The following is a 23232-nucleotide window of genomic DNA, read 5'->3' as shown; positions in this document are numbered from 1 at the left end:
CAGAGTTTTTCAATGTCCTAAAGAAAGAAGGAGATATTGAAATGTGATATGGTTGGCAACGAATGCTATCTAATACTTGGAACTGTTTAACTCAATAATATTTTTCCAATGTAAACCTGTAAAACAAAAAAAAATGTTTAAAATGAAGTACATATAGTAGGGAAGGGTTGCAGAGTTTTGAGATGCAACTTTGAGGAGGCTGGATGAGGAACAAGTCACCAGTGAGCTCAGAAAGGGAATGGGGCATGTGAGGTGGTGGAGGAGTCAGTGGTAGGAAGACTGGGGATGCAATCGAAGGATGGAGTAGAAGATTACAATCCTTCTCTCACTGACATTTTTTAGAGTGATCTGTTAATTGCTATGGGTACACAATACAGTAGTATCATTGATAGGATGAGGACTCTGTGCAATCTACTTCATTCTGTGCTTCAGCAGCCTTTTGGTGGGTGGGCTGAATTCAAGGTTTGGTTTTAATGTTCATGGGCCTAACTGGACTGGGTCTTCATTTTGTCATTGTGACTCTAATGCCCAACAGGCTCTTTTAAGTCACTTGATTGTAATTCACTAATACTACTTGGTCTGACAAGTTATATATGGGCCTGATTTAAAGCATCTTGAAGTCACAGGCAGCCTTTCCATTGACTTCAAGGGTCTTTGGATCATTCTGTACTGGTTACCACAGAGTTCAGAGGTGTTCATGTACCATGGTGCGTTGGAAGAAAAAGAACAGAATAGAAGGTATTTCTGGTTTCTGTCACATAAGTAATGAATCAAGTATCTGCCCTGGACAGAGTTCCAGGCTGTATTTGAAGTTTTATATTGTGACCCTTTATTGTTGTTGTACATTCCTGTGAAAAGGAGAAGGCTAGGCTCTGTTGGAATTAAATGGAGGCTGTATTTTGTTTGTGACCCTGAATGTGTAGAAACAGCCTGCCTTTTAACCTCTGGGGACTATGGATTTAACCTATTTAACATGTGGAAATAAAAACTAATCTAAAATATTTTCTCTGATTGATTTTGTTCAGGCATTCTTTAATTGACATTTTAAGTATTCTTCACTTATTTTGTGAGGGGCTAGCATGCCAATGGTGGAGATATTTCATAGAGAATTTACAAGTTCGAAATATCTGGAGAATTATTTTTACTAATAATAAAGTAATTAATATTTAGCAAATTTTAGCGAAACACAATTGCAGTTAGTTAATAACCATCTAATCAATATTTTGCAAATGAGGTGAAATTTTATAGGACTACAGAATTCTGAACAATATGGGCCTCTTATTGAGACTACAGTCTAAATATGCCACTAGCTGAATAATTCATATCATCCAGTTAATGAAATTTATAACAACTACTTTGGGATTAAAATAATGTCTTAATAATAAGAAGAAACAAACCAAGCAAGTTTTTAGTCTGTCTAATTATGTAAATGCTCTGAGGCATAAAGTAAAATTTCTCAACAATAAATAAAAGAGGTGAGCATTTTCTGTTGTTCATAGCATAAAGTATTCTGTTTTAATGCTACAAACCCCAAACATATGTTTTCCGTATCTATGATTTCTAACATGTACTGTACTTTGATCTATGCACAGAGGGTCAAATTCACGCGAGCAGTACCATTGACGTCAATGGTAATTCATGGCCATGACACAGGAAAGCACATGCTTAAATTTAAGCACATGAGTACTTCCACTGAAGTCAAGACTGCTCACATGCGTATAGTTAAGCACATGCTTTTGGGAGGTTGGATGCGGAGAAGCTAGTAGTGAGTGCAGAAGGGGGCTGGGGCTGATGATTATTTATTTCTATTGCCACTGTGCCAAGGAGCCACAGTCATGGATCAGGACCCCATTGGTAGGCACTATACAGAGAGGCAATAGATTGTTGAAGATGCAGTAGCAGAGATGGGGAAAGGTTTTTCTGGGTCCGGGTCTAAGTGAAGGACTTTTGCTCATACAACAAATTGGAATTAACAGAAAATATCAGTGTATTTATCCTAAATCTTATGGAAAATATAGAACAATCCCTATAATAGTGTCTCCATATTTAGTTCACCCGGATCACCCTCTTAGCATTAAAAGATTCTTTTTATATTTATTTTAATATTTCATTTACATATCACATTGCCTGTCATGTAGGAACTTGGATGTTTGCCATGCTTTCTCATATTATTTGTAGCACAACTGTGTAAAGAAAATGTTTCCTTTCCCCTACACCTTCACCCTTCGCGCTCTCTCTCTCTCTCTCTCTCTCTCTCTCTCTTTTTCTCCCCTATTGTGCATGACAATGAAAAATATCAAAAGTTTCCTATTCTCAGCAGACTCTTTTGTCATTTTTCACATTATTCTTTGTGGATTTTCTGTGTTGATATTTAATTGTTCCTGAGTCAGCATTTAGGAATGCAGCACTCTCTGTAACACTGTCAATAACATCTTCATAGTAAATCTGTACGTGGTCCACTGGCAATGCTATCACGTATTGGCAATGCAAAAGGCAGTTAAAGTAGTGACTGCCATAAAGCAGCTAACAATGAATGTGATGCAGAGAGTGGCTGAGCACCTGCAATTTTCCTTGACCTTAGTGTAGAGTTATGGGTGTTCAGATCTCTCAGGAGAAAGCCAAAGGCTCTGAAGTCATTGACAGAAAAGAATCATCGTTCAAACTACATTTTCATTTCCACTACCATTTTAAAAAATAACTAACGTTTCAGCACAAAGTAATGACTTCTATCATCCAGGCATATGAGTAGCTAAGTTTGCATTTTCTCTAAGTGCTTCATTGTGCTATAGCAATAGGTCTCTTCTCATGTGTCTCTTTCATATATATTGTAAACACTATAACTGTTCTCACTATGTTAAGGCCAAATTATCCTTCTGCCTATAACATCCACAATGGCATCAACATGAACTATGAGACTTAGACCAAAATTATCAAACTTGTGTGCCTCAACTAAAGCACAAAATGTTTGTGCTTCTGATTTTCAGAATTGCTGACTAACTGCAGCCTCCCTTGACTCCAGTTCTTACTTCACTGGGAGCTGCAGGGACTGAGCATTTTGAAAATCAGGCCTCTCTTTGTTAGATTCCTAAACGTGGGGCAGGTCCACACTACAACCTAAGTCGATATTATGTACATCGCCCAGGGGTGTGGAAAAGCCCTCCAAGTGATGCAAGTTTCGTGCTGTCCATACTAGTGCTACGTCGGTAGGAGACGCTTTCCTGCCAACATAGTTTCCACTTCTCACCGAGGTGGAGTAATTATGCCGACGGGAGAGTGCTCTTCCGTTGGTGCAGCTGTGCCAATGTAGTGCTGTAGTGTAGACTTGCCCACAGATTCAAATATTTTAAGGCCATATGGGACCATTATGATCATCTTGTCTGTCCTCAACACAGGCCATTAAATTTAAGTTAATAATTTCCACATCAAGCTCTTAATGTCTGTCGAATCCATAATTTCTGTTTTAAGGATTTAGGAGCCTCATTTTGGATACCCAGGTTTGACAGTTGGGGCCCTAGAGCCCAATATTCAAACTTAGCAGCCCAATCTTATGCCACTGAAGTCAGTAGAAGTTTTGCATTGACTTCAGTGGGAACAAGATTAGAGCCTAAATTGGGATACCCAGTTCTACATGGGGTTGGCATTTAGACAATTAAAATAGGTATGGGGACACCTAACAGCTTATTTCAGCACCCAAATGTGAGATTTAGGTGCCTACCTCTGAAAATTGTATACTTATCAGAATCATGTATCAGCTGCACAAGAAGAATGTTACCCACAATTTTTTTTTAATATTGAAAGCTACAGAAATATCATCTGCCACATTTTTGTTCCACACATGTCCACTCCAGGGGTCAGACTGGAGGCACAGAGAAAGTGTTGATATTCTACTCAGCTCTTTTCATGGCTTGCAAAAATGATGAGCAGTGAAATAGCTGATTGTGATGACCTTTAAATTGCTGCTGTTAGGCTTCAGCATTAGTCACCTTTCCATCCACATACAAAGCTCAAGTAAATTGGCTTTGCACAGAAGGTCAAAATGGAGTTGGGGAAAAAGGAACCCTTTCCCAGAGCTTAGTCAGGAATGACTGTGTAAGCCCTCAGCCTGTGAGTTATAGCAGCAAGTGGACATCTCATCTACACTGGCACTTCTGGCACTGCATTACCACCGTTGCAGCTCCACCATGGTATTCACAATTGGAGAGTCAGTGTCGACATGCCATAAGCATTTTAACCACTGTGTTATTTAACTCTAGATGCCAATTATTTAAAACACAGGCCACTGGTGATGTACACTAATGTTCCCAGTATTGCTAGTACCAGTGGGGCAGCTCAAATGGTAGTCCAGTGGGAAACTTCAACAAAAAGGCAAATGCGGATAAGGCTTGTGGGCCTCCTACCACACAGATGCAGTGGTGCTGAGTTCTGCTGTGCAGCCTTTCCCTCCCAGCGCAGTGGGTCCACAGATGTCGTGTTTGTGGCCTCCTGGGTTGGTAGAGAGGAAATGGCAGTCATTCTGTCCTTAAGAGTGGTTGCTTAACTTTGCATGCTGGTATGTTTCCAGTTCTGGATCAGAGTGATGTCTTCGTTAGAGCTGGTGACAAAAAATGCTATTTTATTTCAAATGGATTTTTTAAAATGTATTAATTTAAACAAATATTTTTGCAGAAAAATATTTTCTAAAGAAAAAAATTTCAGAAATTTTTGACTTGGGAAATTCTGAAATTTTTGGTTGAATTTTATTGTATTGGATATTTCCATTTTTATACCATTATTATTGTATTATTTTTGACCGTGTCAAACAGCTTTTTATTATAATACAAACTGGATACCCTTTGAACTAACGAATAAGACAGGTCTCTCAATCTGCTTTAAGTAGCAGCTTCCTTAATGATTTTAAAAATAAAATAAACTTTTTCAATTATTGTATTATGCCATATCATGTTATGTCAGTAGTAGTAGTAGTAGTAGTGCATATTACTTTATGAGAAATTAAAATATTTTGTTGTGTTCCCATTCAGAATGAATACAAATTCTAAAATACCGAAACTCTTCCATGAAACAGATATTCAGTTTTGACCAACTGTAGTCTTCACAACCATCTGAGATGGAAATTAGAGGTGGTAACAAAAAAATTCTTTGTAAAAATGTCCCTATTTTTCACCAGAACATGTTTGTGAACACATGCCTCTACCAGAAAGTTGATTTTTTAAAATATATTTTATATTTAAAGAAAAATTAAAACTTCAGTCTTTGGGAAACTAATAAGATCATCAGAGAAGGGCTGCTTTGGTGAAGCGCCCCATTCTGGTAATATTCAATCCCCACTCAAACCCTGGTTTTTGCATAAGGGATAACTTAGATTAGTGGAAAATGCACTCAGCACTGGAATAGATGGAGAATTAGTCATAACAGCAGACTTCTATCTCACTAAGGCAGGACACTAAAATCTGCCATAAACTATGGATTAGCAATGAGGCTTCACAAACCAATATATTTCTGATATATCCCAAGCAACTAGACTTTGTGGGAATTTTAAATTAATTCTTCCTGAGAGTTGAGACTAGTAGTTTGGTCTACACATATAATCCAAAGAGCCTTTGTACTACTTAGGCTTTATTGCTAATTGTACAATAACAAGTGAGGGGAATATGATCAGGAATGCTGGCCAAGAGCACTGCACATGTTTTCCTCCTAAAGGCAGCAAGATTTCTCATCTTTCACCGCTTCTGAATTTAATCATGTAGACAAGGCAGAGTCAAGTGAACATCATTGTTGTCAAGTGCAGGTTTTCTGCATGTTGAGTTTGACAGTATTTGATCCTGGGCTGCAGAAGCATATGAACTTTAAACTGATCCCATTAGACATTCCTCCTGTTTGAGCTGCATGGAACAAGCCCGCAGTTCACCATCTCAGAGCCTAGCAGAGAGAATTTGACCAGCCAAAGAGGCATAAACAAGATAATTGAAACATGATAAAAGATAATTGAAAAAAGCATTCCGTTATTCAGAATCTTGAGTTGTGTGTCAAAGGAGGGAGGAAAAACCATTCATATTTTCCTCCATTTATGTTGTACGTAGAAAGATTTTTAGATACTGAATAATACCTGGAAAAAATGGATTCCATGCTTGGAATTCTGTATGAATATTGAACTCCTTACATTTTACATGTCTACTGATAGTTGTAACAAATTATTCAGCAGGCTAACAAGTCTCCTGTGTATCCCAAATCCCAGGGCCAAAATTGTAAGTCAGATCTTTAATGGTGTTCCTAGCAGCTAAATCCACCTTAAGTACTACTTTGCTGAATGACCCTATAGCCTTTCATTTTAAAGTTAACAAATATTAGGGAATTTAAGATCTATAAAGAAATCTGACATCTATAGCTTTGGAACCTAAGACATAACATGAGATACCACTGAAATATGTATATGTGTACATGACTCTGTGTGGGGAGCACTTTCAGCTGCCACAACATACAGGGAAATCTTGAAATGGTAAGCGAGGGCTACAAAAATAATTTATTTTCTCCACATGAAAGATAATTATCTCTGTTTATTTCCCTTTCTAGTCATTCTCTGCCTTAATGAATTACATCACTAAAGTATTAACAGAATATTATTCTTGAGGCTCTGATCTGGAACCCAAGTATGTACATATGTCCATATGTACGTACGTACACACACACACACACACACGTATAAGCTTACTCACAGTTGTGAGAGAAGTTATACACATGCCTTGCATGGAGCCTAAATTTGTTTAAAACATTGTCCCAGTTATATCCTCCATTGTCTGCAAAACTTTGTAAATATTTTCTTTCTGATGTTGCCATTTTCAGGCAATTACTCTTTTTTGAAGAGAGCTCAGATTAATGAGGCTGCTTTTGTTTGACATCTTCAACATAGATACTTCAGTGTTTTACTCCCAAATGGTTTTGTTTATGCACCAACATAATCAAAGATATTAGTGCACCTGTGCAAATAGCATGATTATCAATTTCTGCTTTAGAATCAGCAGAAAGAACAGAAAACATGATACCTGGGGTGGTTTTATATAATAGGCAGTATGCAGACCCATGGGAACCAGGGTGACTGTAGCTAAAAGGGTGAAAGGGATGAAAAATAATTCAAGGTTGAGTGGGATTTTCAAAAGTGTCTACAAGTACCCCAGCTCCCAAGAGTCACAGCCTTGATATAAGGAGGATTTGATACAGCATTCTAGTGGGAGCTTGACTCAGACACAATGGGCCAGATTCTCCTTGCTTTCTCCACTTACTTCACACTTACTCTACTGTGAATCGGGATTAACTTCACTGAAGACAATAAAGTTACACCAGTGTGAAGCTGGTGTAAATGAATATAGATTTAGTCCTGTTGCCTCCAGGAGAGTAGACCAGACCCAAACCTGCTTCACCTGCTTCACCCTTGGACAACTGTTTGCCCAGTGCTGGGTCATACCTCCTGGCCAGTGGACAGTAAGTCATGGCATAGCTCTGCCCTCACCCCACTGCATCCCCTAGCTCTAGGAGCTTCTGATTGTTTATCTTGTTGTGATAAAAGGTCTCGAATTAGGTTGATATCCCATAAACTGAGTAGACTGCCCAGGAATATTTTATAAGGGCTAGTTTATGCAAATCTTACACTGTTGAACACTTACTTACACAAGTAACCCTACTTTTTGAATAGAGGTCAAATTCACAAAGCTCCTTTTCTTTGAGATTTTTGGAGTGTTACTTGTGTGAGTAAGTGCTCACCAATATGAATAAGGATTGCATGACCTAGTCGCAAATGAGCTTCTCTACTAAGACTGCATTAACTAGTCACTTAGTGGTAGATTCTGATACTAGTATTGAACAGTACCTTATTCAACAAGTCTCATCAACTGCTGTCTGACATGAGTAAGGATGGCAGAATTTGACCCATAATTTTTGAGTAACAGAGGAATTATTTTTATATGTTATAATATTATTAATAGAATTGGGGTCCTTTGTTTTATATTGGGCCAATCCTGCAGCTCTATTCATGTGAATAATCCTATTGGGCTACCTAGATGAATAAAATCTATGGAACTGATCCCTTTCCCTGCTCTTAGTAATTCTTCAGTGGCAAAGATCAAAATTTCCATAAAGGATGTTTTTCCTCCAGCATCTAATTTTTAATAGTGTGAGTTTCTTTCATCAGGATATTATTGACTTTCTCCATCCTTGTTATGTCTAGATAGATATAATAGTTTTTATGCTTAATTTTCTTTATGGCAATAAACTCCTGTCTTTTAAAAATGATGTGTCAAATTGTTGTTCTTATCTTAATGCCTTTCATCTCCTTGTTTATTTTAGCTCACAAGTAGCTATATAATTAAAATGTATCATGTTATTTCGTAGGTCCTTGCTTTTTCTGTATCCCTAAAGCCTAAAGTCTAACAATTAACTTGAGTTGTTTTTCTTCACAATTACCACAGAGGACTGAGTTTTTTAAAAGATTGTATCGCTAAAAGCGCTAGTTCATATTCCATACTGGGAACTTTATTTCCTACTAAAATACACTTAGTAAGAAAGCTTTCACCTACTGCTTTTAGTTATAGTTACTGCACAGTTGTAATATTTTGTATTTTGCTAGGCTCTGGCTTGGCAAAAGTAAAGGTCATAATAGAACACAGACACTGTGGGACAGTTTCTCTTCTGCTGTAATTCTTTAGACTTCATGGAGTTATATCTGTCAAATTTAGCCCCTCAGATTTTTATACACATGAAAGTTCTTGGAATTTCAAGGTACTTTTTTCCCCTCCTGTGGGTTTTCTGAGAAGTACTGAAGAAACAAGAGACCTACATCAAGCATATTGTATAGCATCCAGTTTCTTATTTTTAAATCTGATTGGAAAACTGCATGAAGCTCAGCAGTGTTGAAAGCCAATGCTCAGTGATTCAGAGCAGAAACAGAGACCCAGAAAAACAAACAAACAAACAAACAAAAAAACAAATTGGTTAAAACTTAGGAATAAATAAAAGGGGGCATAGTTTTTACCTAAAAATACATGGATATGGAGGTGGTTGTATGTGAGTGGAGCACAGAAAACTTACTTTCTTAAAGTATCAAGGTCACAGGTCAAACAGTAATCAAATTCCATAATAAAAGAAAGTAACTATTTTAATTAGGCAAGGCAAGGGTATGGCTAAAGTTTTCATGTGTAGTCATTTGGCAGGAGCACCCTTTAATTTCATGTTTTTATAACTACACCTCTACCCCGATATAATGTGACCCAATATAACACAAATTCAGATATAACGCTGTAAAGCAGTGCTCCAGGGGGGCGGGGCTGCACGCTCCAGCGGATCAAAGCAAGTTTGATATAATGTGGTTTCACCTATAAGGCGGTAAGATTTTTTTGGCTCCCGAGGACAGCGTTATATCGGGGTAGAGGTGTACAAACAAAGACCCAAACACCTCCTCCAAGAGCATTCAACTCTTCCAAACATGTGGGGGCTCACAGGAGTATAGTGTCAAAGGGGTTAGAATCATAGGGGTAAAAGGGTTATCTAGTCTAGGGTTATCTAGTCTAACCACCTGCCAAGATGCAGAATTTGCTGTGGCTAAACCATTCAAGACAGAGGCTATCCAGCCTCCTTTTGAAAACATCCAGTGAAGAAGCCTCCGCAATCTCCCGAGGCAGTCTGTTTCATTGTCCTATTGTTTTACAGTTAGGAAGTTTTTCCTGGGATTTAATTTAAATCTCCTATGCTGTAGTTTGAACCCATTGCCCCTTGACCTGCCCTTTGTGGCAAAAGAGAACAACTTTTCTCTATCCTCTTTTATGGCAGCCTTTCAAGTATCTGAAGACTGCTATCATATCTCCCCTTAATCTCCTCCTTTCCAAACTAAACAGACCCAGTTCATTCGGCCTTTGCTCATATAGCTTGCATTCCATCTCTTTGATCATCTTTGTCACTTGCCTTTGGATCCTTCCCAGTTTCTTTACATCCTGTCTGTACATTGGTGCCAATATTGGACACAGTACTCCAGCTGAGGCCTAACCAGTATCAAGTCGAGCAGAACTATCACCTCCAGGGACTTCTATGCTATACCTCTGTTTCATTTACTTTTTTGCAACAGCATCACATTGCTGACTCATGTTGAGGTTGTGATCCACCACAACTCCCAGATCCTTCTCAGCTGTGCTGCTGCCAAGCAGTTATCCCCCATTCTGTATTTATGCAATTGGCTTTTCTTCCTTAAGTATAGCACCTTACATTTGTCTTTGTTGAATTTAATTTTGTTGTCTATAGTCCGGACTCTCTCTGAATTTTATCTCTGTCCTCCAAAGTGTTGGCAACCCTCCCCACAACTTTGTGGCATCTGCAAACTTGATCAGTATGCTCTTATACTTACATCCAGATCATTAATAAAGATGTTAAACAACACCAAACCCAGAACAGATCTATGTGGAAACCCACTGGAGACCTCCCTCTGATCTAACCTCTTTCCATTAATAGTTACTCTTTGTTTGCTGTTGCAGTCATGGATGCTGTTAGTAGCCATTGTTTCTCCAGCATTAGGGAGATGGGTTTCAAAAAGCTTTAGTTAGTTATATTAACATTTACCATATAAATCATTGGAGGGCAAACTTGTACAACAAAGCCATATTAGAATTTAAAAAAATCATCTGTATAAATGTGTGTGAACTGTTGGTGCAGTTGGAAAATGGTTATCCATTTGAATAACAGTGTCAAAGAAGATATAATTGGAATTAACTTGTTTCTCTGGAATTTATGGTGGGAGTCAATGGAGCTGGGAGGCAAGTTAGCTATAATTGCGCGTTCTTTAACTTAGCTATCACTTGTCAGACTTGGGGGCAGGGGGCACTGTTTGGTTTGATTGTTTTTTGTAAATATTGCAGGGTTAGGTGACATACTGTTTTTGTTTGTGCATGTTTAAGATTTTCCATATACAGAGTGAAAAGTATATTAAATCACCCTTATTAGGCAACCTCTTATAATAAGACACCATGCTAAACCATACTCCAATGTACTGAGCACAAATCCATTTTGCCTTAATTGGGAGACTCCTCTCAGTTAGTATAATTGTCAGTCCCTGGAGTGGACCACTTCAACAGATTTTGCTGTTTTATTAATTGTTTTTTTCAGAAGGATGGAGGAAAAGAACCGTGAATTGCTGTACTTAAAATTTGATTGTAAATATATTGGGCCTGATTCTCCCCTTACACCAGTGTTATGCTGGTGTAATTCCATTGACTTCAGTAGAGTTACTCCATATTTATAACTGTATGTTTGAAGACAAACAGGCCCCTGAGCTGTAGCTTTTAGGGGTTTGTTTCACCTCTCATTTATAAGGATGTAAATCAAGTATAAGTCCATTGAAGGCAAGGGAATTATGCTGGTGTATGAGAAGGGAATCCCACTGACTGTATGCATGTGTATAATAGATATAAAATCCTTCCAAAGGAAAGTTGAATAAATGTTTATCAATTAGTAATGGGGGGAAATGAACCTTGCAGTCTCTCAAAGGAGAGAAACATTGGAAAGACTGGAAATTCCAAGTGAGGATTACACTGAGAGAGAAAGAGCTTACTGATGAAAAACAGCCCTTTTTTTCACCTGCAGATAACATGTATTCAAAATTATCCAGTTTCAGAAGTCTTAAATGCATTGAATCTGTTTCATTTCTGTGGCTTGTCTTCAAAGCTGAGGAAATCTTGAGCACTTTGGTGTGAGTGCATGCAGTTATTTTGTTGTTGTTGTTGTTATTGTAGTGCCTAGGAGACCCAGTCATGGGCCTGGACCCCATTGTGCTAGAACAAACACAAACTAGAAAGACCATCCCTGCCTCAGAGAGCTTACAATCAAACCCATTAAAAAAAATCTTTTTGAAAGGTCAAAACACAGATTTTTTTCTTTTGGAGCACCCGTATGTTGGAAATCCCTATTCTGTTTTGCCTCAGACTTTCCAGAAATATTTTACTCTGGCAGAGGACCATGCAATATTCTTGTGATATTAGAGTGAGGAGGAGGTCAAAATCAGTCTTCTAATGGAATGGAAGATTAAATCTTAGCTGTAGACACATTGTAACACATATACAAATAATACAGTATGTAGTTTGGGGGCAAACGTATTGTTTTTTTCACATTTATGATCAAATGAAATGTAGAGACAATCAATCAAAATGCTACAGAATGAACTGGTTTCATTTGTGTTTGAGTCAGAACAACAATTTAGTGTCATCATAGCAACTGTGTCCCTCTGATGGTTACCAATGATGTTGTATTGTTATTGCAGATAAACCTGCAAAGGAAGATGAGAGTCACTGGAGTTATAACCCAAGGTGCCAAGAGGATTGGAAGCCCAGAATATATAAAATCTTACAAAATTGCATACAGTAATGATGGGAAGTCCTGGGTGACATACAAAGTAAAAGGCACCAATGAAGATATGGTAAGACTGAGTCACCTGTGTGTGAATGAAAATCCCAAGGTATATCTGACTTCTGAAAGCAAAAGGTATCTCTAGTAGATGAGTCTAATTGTCTAATAGAGAAAGCACTTTTATCTGTGTTGCCTTACTATTTTTTCTGGAAAACATAGCAATACATTTCCACTTTATGTCTGCTAAGACTTTCTTATTCTTTAATTGATGGTTCTATAAACACTGTGTCCCCAGGCTAGAATAATCCTGTTTATTACACTTAACTGATTTTCATTTTAATTAGTTTACCAGTAATTACTCATGACTCTGTTTTCAATTTAGTTTTAGTACATTGGCAGATTAATGTTAACCCTTGATACCCTAGAACCCATTCATCAATGCTAATCTCCGCATTGCAAAAATAGTGTCCTGTGAAAAAAGAAAGAAAAAAAAGAAAGTTTACAATATAGTTAGAATTTATTTTTGTACGAAGCAGCACAGACTGATTTACTGTAAAAGGTAGGCTAGAAGTAAGGCACTTCAGAGTTGGACACAGTTGCTGTCATGTAGGCAGAGAGAATGCTGTGTTGAAAAGACTGTAATGAGGCGAGGAAGCAAAGTGTAAGAATATCTAATTACAATGAAGAGAGAATAGAAAAATCCTTTAAGGGCCTGATTTGAATCCCATTGCAGTCAATGGAATCTCTCCAGCTGATTTCAGTGGAAGTTAGATCAGCTCTTAAATGAGGGAGGGAAAAATAAGTGTGGATCAGTGTTTATATTTGCAGACTAAAATGAACAGGAACTTTTAATACACAAGTTGAAGGGTAGATGTGATTTTAGTGTATTAGTAGCTGGAGCATGAGAAAGAGAGAGATCCCAATTCAGCAAGATTCTTAAACACATGCCTTACTTTAAGCATGATTACTACTCGTCGAGTAGTTCTACTAAAGTCAACAAATAGAAATACCCACATGCTTCAAGTTACGCTCAAGTACCCTGCTGAATCAGGCCAGATTGGGGAGCATAGGTGAAGGAGAAGCTTCTAAATGTGGAAAGACATGACAAACAGGGTGTGAACACTAGAAAAGGAAGTGGATATGTACAAGTCCATGAAGATAAAGTAAGGATCCAGTTGTCATCCTTGTACTATTTGAAATGTGTGATGATTTTTTTTTTGTCGTCACAGGTGTTCCATGGAAATGTGGACAACAACACTCCCTATGCCAATTCTTTCACGCCTCCAATAAAATCACAATACATTCGACTGTATCCTCAGGTTTGCAGAAGACACTGTACGTTGAGAATGGAACTTCTTGGCTGTGAATTATCAGGTGAGTTTTCCAACAACACACCATTGCCATAGCATAAAACTGCTTTGTTCCTGTGGTTTGGAATATTTATTCCTGCTATAATTCCATTGACATCTGTGGTGTTACAGCATGGTTGAATTTGATATTCTTTGTATTTAAAGTAGGGTATATATTTTTGTACATATTGACATCAAATTATTTGTTACTTGAAATGGGCACAGAATGAGGTATTTAATGCCTATTTTGCTTCAGTCGTCACTAAAAAGGTAAGTAGTGACCAAATGCTTAACAAAACTAAAAATAAACACAGGAATGGAATGCAAGTCAAGATAGGGAATGATCAGGTTAAAGAATATTTAAATGTTAGATGTATTCAAGTCAGCAGGGTCTGATGAAATTAACCCTAGGGTATTTAAGGAGCTACCTGAAACAATCTCTGAACTGTTAGCTATTATGTTTGAGAACTTAAGGAGGAAAGGTGAGATCCCAGAGGACTGGAGAAGGGCAAACATAGCACCTATGAACAAAAAGGACCCAGGGAATTATAGACCAGTCAGTCTAGCTTTGATACCTGGAACAAATTATTAAACAATCAATTTGTAAGCACCTATTGGATAATAGGGTTATAAGGATTAGTCAACACTGATTTGTGAAGAACAAGTAATGCCAAACCAAACTAAATTCCTTCTTTGACAGGATTACTGCCCTAGTGGATGGGGGGAGCAGTTGACATGATGTATCTTGATTTTAGTAAGTCTTCTGAGACAGTCCCACATGACATTCTCATAAGCATACTAGGGAAATGTGATGTAGATGAAATGACTATAAGGTAAGTGCAAAACTGACTGAAAGACTGTGCTCACAGTGTAGTTATCAATGTTCGCTTTCAAACTGGGGGGACATATCTAGTGGGATCCTGCAGGAGTCTGTCCTGGGTCCAGTACTAGTCAACATTTTCATTAATTACTTGGATAATGGAGTAGAGAATATAGAATTGGTGGATAACACCAGGCTGGGAAGGGTTGCTAGCACTCTGGAGGAGAGGATTAGAATTCAAAATGACCTTGACAAATTGGAATGACATGAACAAGATGAAATTCAATAAAGACAAGTGCAAAGTATTATACTTGAAGAAAAAAATCAAATGCCCAACTACAAAATGGGGAATAGCTGGCTTGATAGTAGTACTGCTAAAAAGGAATTGTGGGTTATAATAGATCACATGTGGAATTAGTCAATAATGTGATGCAGTTGTGAAAAAAGACTAATATCATTTTTGGGGTGGATGTAAGACATGGGAGGTAATTGTCCCACACTACTTGTCAGTGGCGTGGCCTCAGTTAGAGTATTGTGTCAAGTTCTGGGAACCACACTTTAGGAAACATGAGGATAAATTGGAGAGCACCCAGAGGACAGCAATGAAAATGATAAAAGGTTTAAAAAAACCTGATCTATGAAGAAAGGTTAAAACAACTGGACATGTTTAGTCTTGATTAAAAAAAAGATTGAGGGGGAATATGATAAAGAGGATGGTGATCAATTGTTCTCCAGGTCCCCTGAAGGTAGGACAAGAAATAGTCCACTTAATCTGCAGCGAGGAAGATTTAGGTTAGCTATTAAGCAAAACTTTCTAAGGGTACGTCTACACTACAAGACTATTTCGAAGCTACTTAATTCGAATTTGTGGAATCGACCTTATGAAGTCGAATTTGTGTATCCACACTAAATACACTAATTCGACTGTCTGAGTCCACAGTAACGGGGCCAGCGTCGACTTTGGAAGCGGTGCACTGTGGGAAGCTATCCCACAGTTCCCGCACTCCCCGCTGCCCATTGGAATGCTGGGTAGAGCCCCCAATTCCTGCTGGGGGAAAAAATGTGTCGAGGGTGGTTTTGGGTAACTGTCATCATTGAACCGTCAATCACGCCCTCCCTCCCTGAAAGCGCCTGCGGGCAATCTGTTCGTGCACTTTTCTGCTCAGTGACAGCGCGGGTGCCACAGCACTTTGAGCACGTATCCCGCTGCAGTTATGGCCATTGTCAACTCCTCGCACCTTATCGTCCACCTCTTCCACAGTCAGCTGCTGAGAAATAGGGCTACTTTTCAATGGTGCTGCGAGCACTGGTGGACCATGGGGGACGTTTTACCAACATCAACGTCGGGTGGCCAGGCAAAGTTCATGACGTGCTTGTTTTCAGGAACTCTGGTCTGTTTAGACGCCTGCAGGAAGGTAGTTTCTTCCCGGACCACAAAATAAGTCTTGGGGATGTGCAGATGCCTATAGTGATCGTCGGGGACCCAGCCTACCCGCTAATGCCCTGGCTCGTGAAGCTCTGTGCAGGCGCCTTGCACAGCGACAAGGAACTCTTCAAGTACCAGCGAGCAGTGAGCAGCGTGACCTGTGACTGTTCAGTTTCTTTACAGAGAAGCTGAACCTGCCCCTGTTTCTTTACCAAGTTACTGTTGACTAGCATCTGCAGTTACATACCCCGCCCACCCCGCTTCCCCAACTTCCAACACACGTATAAAAATAAACTACATGTTCCACTGTAACTTTACAAAGGTTTCTTTATTGATGACTTTGCGTTACAGGGTTGAAACTGGGACACGGACTGTGCTGGGTAGGGTGTGCGGTGATGTAAAGACCGCCTGTAAACTCGAGGAATGACAGGCTCCTGCTCCCAGAGCGGTCTGCAGTGCCGGACTGGATGTTTCAACGGAGCCTGCCATCCCTCCTTTTTGGGACTCTGTGTGCGTGGGCTATGTGGCCTTTTGGCGGGGGAGGACGGATACAGATTCCTCTGCTGCGTGGCTCTGTGGTCCAGGACAGGGACCGTTGCATGAGATCTGTAACCCCCCTGCCCCGCTACAAAGTCACGTACCCCCCCACCCACACAGAACCTGCAAACCACCTCCCATACCGACCAGGGTGCGTACTGACTGCAGTGTGTGTGTGACCTGCTGCTGATCCTGCCCCCATGTCTGTACCCTGGTAAAGGTGATTGTCCTGTCAAATTACCAACCCCCTTCCCCCCCTTCAAACACAGTCTCCTCTAAAAGAACATGACGGAAAAAGTAATTAACAGAAAAGTATTTTTTATTATCAACTAGACAGTTAGGGGATGAAACTGGGATGGGGACTTGGGTGAGGCGGGAAGGAAAGGACTTCTCAAAAATTAGGCTATGAGAGCTTTTCGGTACTTGAGCACTCTGCTGGGGTGCAGTGACAGTTTACACGGCCTCTGGCGCCCCTCCTTCTGGTTATTTTGGGTGAGGGGGGTATGGGACTTTGTGGCGGGGGAGGGCGGTTGCAGATACACTGCAGGGGGGCTCTGTCCTCCTGCCTGAGGTCCTGCAGAACATGCACAAGGCGCAGGAGCATGTCCGTTTGCTCCCTCATTAGTCCAAGCAGCGTTTGAGTTGACTGCTTGTCTTCCTCACGCCACCTCCCCTCCCGTTCGCTGTGTGAGCGCTGGTACAGAGAGAGGGTCTCCCTCCACTGGCTCTGCTGGTCCGCCTCGTCTCGGGAGCACCCCCTAACTTCAGCGAACATCTCGTCCCGTCTTTTTCTTTCGCCGCCTAATCTTTGCCGGCCTCTGTGAGGGGGATGCTGTGGCAGGTCTGGAGACAGTCGAAGCTGTGTGATGGGAAAAAGGGAGTGAATTCCTTGCAAAGATAAATTTTGGCGAACAATGAACACAGTGTAGTCTGTCTCTGTGAATTCTGGGTTGAGATCCCAGTGCCTGATGGGGCAAAAACCATTTTCGCGGGTGGTTCTGGGTAAATGTCGTCAGTCATCCCTTCCTCCGGGAAAGCTACAGCAGACAATCATTTCAAGTCCGTTTTCCCTGGATTGCCCTGGCAGACGCCACAGCATGGAAACCATGGAGCCTATTTTGCCTTTTGTGCCTGTCACCGTATGTGTACTAGATGCCGCTGACAGAGGCGGTCCAGCAGCGCTACACAGCAGAATGCTTTTGCTTTTGCATGATAGCAGAGATGGTTACCAGCCATACTGTACCATCTACCATGCCATAAATTGGTAATAAGATGGGCATGGTTACCAGTCCTTTTGCACTGCGCCATTTGCTGCTGTCATAAGTGCCCCTGGCTGCTCTTAGCCAGGGGCGCAAAAGCCAAAATTGGGAATGACTCCCTGAGTCAATCCCTCCTTTTTGGTATGTAAAAATAGAATCAGTCCTGCCTAGAATATGGGCAAGTGTACTAGAGAACCACTGTATCAGAGAACCAGAGAGCACAGCTGCTCTGTGTCAGATCCTGCATAGATTATGAGCTGAATGCTATTCACAGTGGGTGCTCCTGCAACAACCCCACCTGTTCATTCCATTCTTCCCCAGCCTTCCTGGGCTACCATAGCATTGTCCCCCCACTTGTGTGATGAAGTAATAAAGAATGCAGGAATAAGACACAGTGACTTGTTAGTGAGAAATGAGTGGAAGGCAGCCTCCAGTTGCTATGATAGTCCAGATAGGACATTAAGGAGTGTGGAGGAGAGGAGCCCAGCATCCTGCTGCTAGTCCAGGGGCAATTGAATCTTTTCTTTACACATGAAGGGTGGGGGCTGATGAAGCTCAGCCCCCTGTTGCTATGATGAGGACGGTTACCAGCCATACTGCACCATCTACCAGGAAAAATTATGGCCAGGCGCCCTTGATCGACCTCACAGATGCTAGTACGCATGGTTACCAGTCCTTTTGCACTCCCCCATGTGCCAATAGGCTGATGATGAGGACGGATACCAGCCATATTGCACCATCAGCCATCCATAGCGTGGGGGGAGTGAGGATGTCGGTGTTCAGTGCTGCACCATCGCATCTATCTTCAGCATTCAGTAAAGATACGGTGACATGTAAAAGAGTCAACAGAGGATTGTTTTCCCTTTCACTTCTGGTGGTGGGGTGGGGTGCATAAATTGCCGAGCTATGCCCTGACCCACCGCGGACACTGTGTTTGACCCTAGAAGCATTTGGAGCTCAGCCAAGAATGCAAATGCTTTTCGGAGACAGCAGGAACTGTGGGATACCTTGCGTCCTCAGTCCCCCCTCCCTCCATGAGCGTCCATTTGATTCTTTGGCTTTCCGTTACGCTCGTCACGCAGCAGCGTGCTGAGTCTGTGCTATGCCGTCTGTCCGGAGTTTTTTGAAAAATACTCTGGACCAGGCGTAACATTACAGTAATTCCCCTAATTAGATGCAGGACTCTCCGAGCGAGATCACCCTGAGGACGGTCACTGAAGGAGATAGAGAGCGCATGCTGCGTGAAAGCCAGCACAAACCAGGGCCCTATGCAGCCGTGCTCGGGGAGGCAATGCTCCCTGAGTACCTCATGAAAGCCTCGCGCGGAAAAGTGTGCTGCCACGGAGCACCCAATAAGGCAGCTCTCCCCAGGAACCTCCTGTGGAGGCTTTTCGATTACCTCCAGGAGAGCTTCGTGGAGATCTCCCAGGAGGATTTCTGTTCTATCCCCATATATAGAGAGACCTCCTTTTCACATACTTCAGATTCCTGTTATATTAAGAATAAAAGTTTACATGGTTAAAGCACTTACCGAGTGATCCTTCCCCTGATTCAGGGTCCGGGTTAATGGCCGGGGACGGTTGGTAGGGGATCTCCGTGACGGTGATGAAGAGATCCTGGCTGTCGTGGAAACCAGCGTTGTAAGCGCTGTCGCCTGCCTCGTCCTCCACAAACCCTTCCTCATCTTCCCCGTCCGCGAACATCGCCGAGGAACTGGCCGTTGACACTGTCCCATCGTCAGAGTCCATGGTCGCTGGTGGGGCAGTGGTGGCAGGCTCCGTAGCGTCCGTTTGCCGCTTTGATTTTTTGGTAGCCTTGTCTGGGGTCCTTGATTTTCACGCGGCGCTGCGTGGCATCCCGGCTGTATCCTCTGTCTCTCATGGCTTTGGAGACCTTCTCGTAGGTCTTTCCATTCCGTTTTTTGGAGCGCAGCTCCGAAAGCACAGACTCCTCGCCCCACACACCGATCAGATCCAAGAGTTCCCGGTCAGTCTATGCTGGGTCCCTCTTTCTATTCAGAGATTACATGAACTCCTCTGCTGGAGAGCTCTGCATCGCTGCCGGTGCTGCTGGGCTCGCCCCGATGTCCAACCACGAAATGAGATTCTAACTGTCCAGACAGGAAAAGGAATTCAAATTTTCCCAGGACTTTTCCTGTGTGGCTGGTCAGAGCATCCAAGCTCGGACTGCTGTCCAGAGCATCAACAGAGTGGTGCAGTGTGGGATAGCTCCCGGAGCTAGTAAGTTCGATTTGCATCCACACCTAGCCTAATTCGAGATAGCCATGTCGAATTTAGCGCTACTCCCCTCGTCGGGGTGGAGTACCGAATTCGAACTAAAGAGCCCTCTAGGTCGAATTAAACGGCTTCCTAGTGTGGACGGTTGAGCGGTTAATTCGAATTAACGCTGCTAAATTCGATTTAAAGTCCTAGTGTAGACCAGGCCTAATTATGAATACATTTTAGCACTGGAACAGGTTTCCAAGCGAGGTTGTGGAATGCCCATCATTGGAGATTTTTAAGAACAGGTTAGACAATCACCTGTTAGGGATGATCTAAATATATTTGGTCCTGCCTGTGTGCAGGGGGCTGGATTAGATGACCAGAGGTCACTTCCAGTGCTTCATTTCTGCAATTCTCTAATTATTTATTTACAGTAGCACCTAGAAGTACCAATCAAAATTGTGCTAGACACTGCACAAACACATACTGAGGGACAGCCTGTGCTCCCCACCCACAGCTTACAGCCTGACTAGACAAGCCAGACAAAGCGTAGGAGGAACAACAGATACAGAAGTCAAGTGACTTCTTCAGAGTTACATAGCAAGTCAGTGGTAGAGCTGGGAACTGGACATAGGTCTCCAAGTCCTGCCTTCCTGTTTAGTGCCCTATCTCCTAGATTATGCTGAACAGGCACTGTATAACAAGCTCGAAATTGCAAGAGTTCAGTAAGCTGCATCTGAAGAACTTTCAAAGCAAAATAAAATACATTGTGCCTGGTTGCTTTTGATGAATTTGATTTGATTTAGATTTGTTTTGTGACTTTCCTACAGAAACTGTGATTGTGTCTTGGAGCAAAAGTAAATAAACTAGTGAGCCAATATAAGCCCTCTCAAGGTTTGTTGTAACAAAGGTTATAGCACATAAATGTAATGCTTGACCCCATCCGCTCTCTAACATGCAAATTCTTTATCTGTCAAAAGAGATCAACTTTTCACCACAGGGATTGCTACAGTAAATTCATTTTAGGATGATTTTACCTGGCTTCCTGTTTTACTGTATGAACAATAGTCATCCAGTTCCCAAATGATATATCACAACAATCTGAGTTAAATAATTCTTGGTCCTCTAGTGACATCAAAACCAGATTCAGAAATTAAAAGTTAATGCATTAATCTCACTGTAGCCCTTTTCCAATACAGATAGATTTGAAAGTAAATAGAAAATCCCATCTTAGGTGCTTTAGTATATTAGATTTTTCTTTCTACATTTTCCATTTCTGGAACCACAATTTAGAATAAGTCCTTGCCAGAATGACCAGGAATTGTTTTGCTCAAAGAACTGTGAAAGCTACTAAAGTGAATTCATTTCAGTGGTCTCATCTCAGTTTCAAGGTCACCATTCCTCAGCACTGTTGTCACAGTCTGGGCTCATCAGAACAACTCCGCCTCAGTGGAAAGCCAAGTACAATTACACATAAGACAGACTAATGCAGTCTAATTCCAGGTGGTTTATCTGAGGTTGAGGTGCACTCTTAGAGGTCTGGGGGTTTTAGAACTGATCCTTTTTTTCTTTTTCTTTTTCTCTTTTCTTCTTTTTTTTTAATGAAACCTTTCTAATTAAAAAAAGTGTAGCAAGATCAAAAGATGGACCTTTCCTAGACCCCAATTCAGCAATATACTTAGGCACAGGGCTAACTTTAAGCACAATAGTCCTATCTAAACAGGGCCATAAGTGCGTTTTATATGCCCAAAAGCACTTCCTAGGCTTGTGCCAGCCAACTATAAAATGAACATTTATTTCTTTCCCTGGTTTTTTTTTTTCCTGAAACCTTCTGCATTTAGAGACAGATTCTGCCAATCTTGCTCATGTTGAGTAGTACCTTATTCAGAAAGTAGTCCCATTAGTATTCATGTGTCCTTCTGTAGAATAAGGTACTGTACTATTCAATGTGAAGAAGGGAAGCAGAAGCTGCCCTTCACTTTTGTTTGACTGGCATTCTTGGATTTACAGAACACCTGTTTGATTTCTCAAATGGACCGACTGAAAGTGAGAATTATAGGCAACATATGTATTTTCATATAACCAAGCAGTCTGTTATTTTTCATAAGCAAAGTCTTAAAATCTTTTTTTTAATTCACCAATAGATACATACGGCAATCAAGGCAGAACATAGTGTTTGTATTAAAATAATTGGCTTGTTCTGCTCTTACCACTCCTTCACAAACCCTAGCGTAAGGCAAGACAAACATAGTAATTTGAGCACAAGCCTAGGTGATAAGAACTCTTGCATGCAAATTTCTAGCTTTGGCACTGATTACTTCTGAGTTCTTGCACAATTATATGACATGCTGAGTGCCTCTTGAGAGGTGCTGAGTGCCTCTTGGGAGGTGCTGAGCACTGCTGAAGTCAATGGGAGTTGGGGGTACTCAGTGTTGTAGAGGACACGGGCAAACTGACAGACAAGATGTGCTACAACCAAAGACCATAGAGAGCATGTCTGCACCTGAGTATGGATTATCCCAATATCAAGACCCTGAATTATTGGTCTCCTAGTGCCATCTTGGCTTCTTGCCTTGTCATTCTGAGAGCTTTCAGTTCCACTTCTAGTGTGCATTTCTGTGTTAACCTTAGTCTACAGCATTGCACCTTATCCTAGGGATTCCAGTCCAACACTTCCCTTGTTACGTTATTTGGGTCTTTCCTTCATGTATGTCCTAGCCATCACCATTTTGTTTCCATAATTTCCTATCCTGTCTTTATAATCACGAGTATTATAATACTCCCTCTCACCATTTTTTTTTAAATAAAAAGGTTTTTTTGTTTACAAAGTATTCAAGAAGTCTCCTTTACAGGTCCTTTGCACCCTTGTTCAAAGCCCAGACATCAGAAATTACATTTGTGTGTTGGGAGAGGAGGAGGCAAGGGGGGTTGTTTTTTGGTTTTTTTTGGAAGTATTCAATTAAATATGTGATCTATAATGGATGTAATTTTCTTTGATATAGCAATAATTTGTTGTCCCTACTCCTGTATCCATATAATGTTACCTCCTGCTCTAGTAGCTCTGCCTCTCTTTCTGCTAGCAGTTTAAGATTTGTGGTATCCTCTTCTTCCCTCTAAGTTGTGAAGCTGGAAAGAAAAAGTGTAAAATTATGTGTGTGCACAAGCATGTATAAGGGTGGGTGCAAAGTAGAAAAAGTAGATGAATGCAATTGATGGTTTCATTTTCTGTGATGTATTGTTTTTCAAC

At 40.9% G+C, this 23232-nt stretch overlaps 1 protein-coding gene across 1 annotated transcript in view; it reads left to right on the top strand.

The window, feature by feature from the left end:
* Window positions 1-23232, top strand: part of EDIL3 (EGF like repeats and discoidin domains 3) — a 427756-nt gene that overhangs the window by 313415 nt on the left and 91109 nt on the right. The window contains exons 7-8 of the mRNA XM_045022223.1: window positions 12287-12442; window positions 13602-13746. Coding sequence (XP_044878158.1) covers window positions 12287-12442; window positions 13602-13746 — 301 coding nt within the window. The remainder of the gene's footprint in view (window positions 1-12286; window positions 12443-13601; window positions 13747-23232) is intronic.

The sequence above is a fragment of the Mauremys mutica genome, chromosome 6, assembly GCF_020497125.1.
Source record: "Mauremys mutica isolate MM-2020 ecotype Southern chromosome 6, ASM2049712v1, whole genome shotgun sequence".
NCBI classification, from domain to species: domain Eukaryota; kingdom Metazoa; phylum Chordata; order Testudines; family Geoemydidae; genus Mauremys; species Mauremys mutica.
The sequence above is the reverse complement of the archived record's forward strand: the minus strand, read 5'-3'. Positions and strand labels throughout refer to the sequence as shown.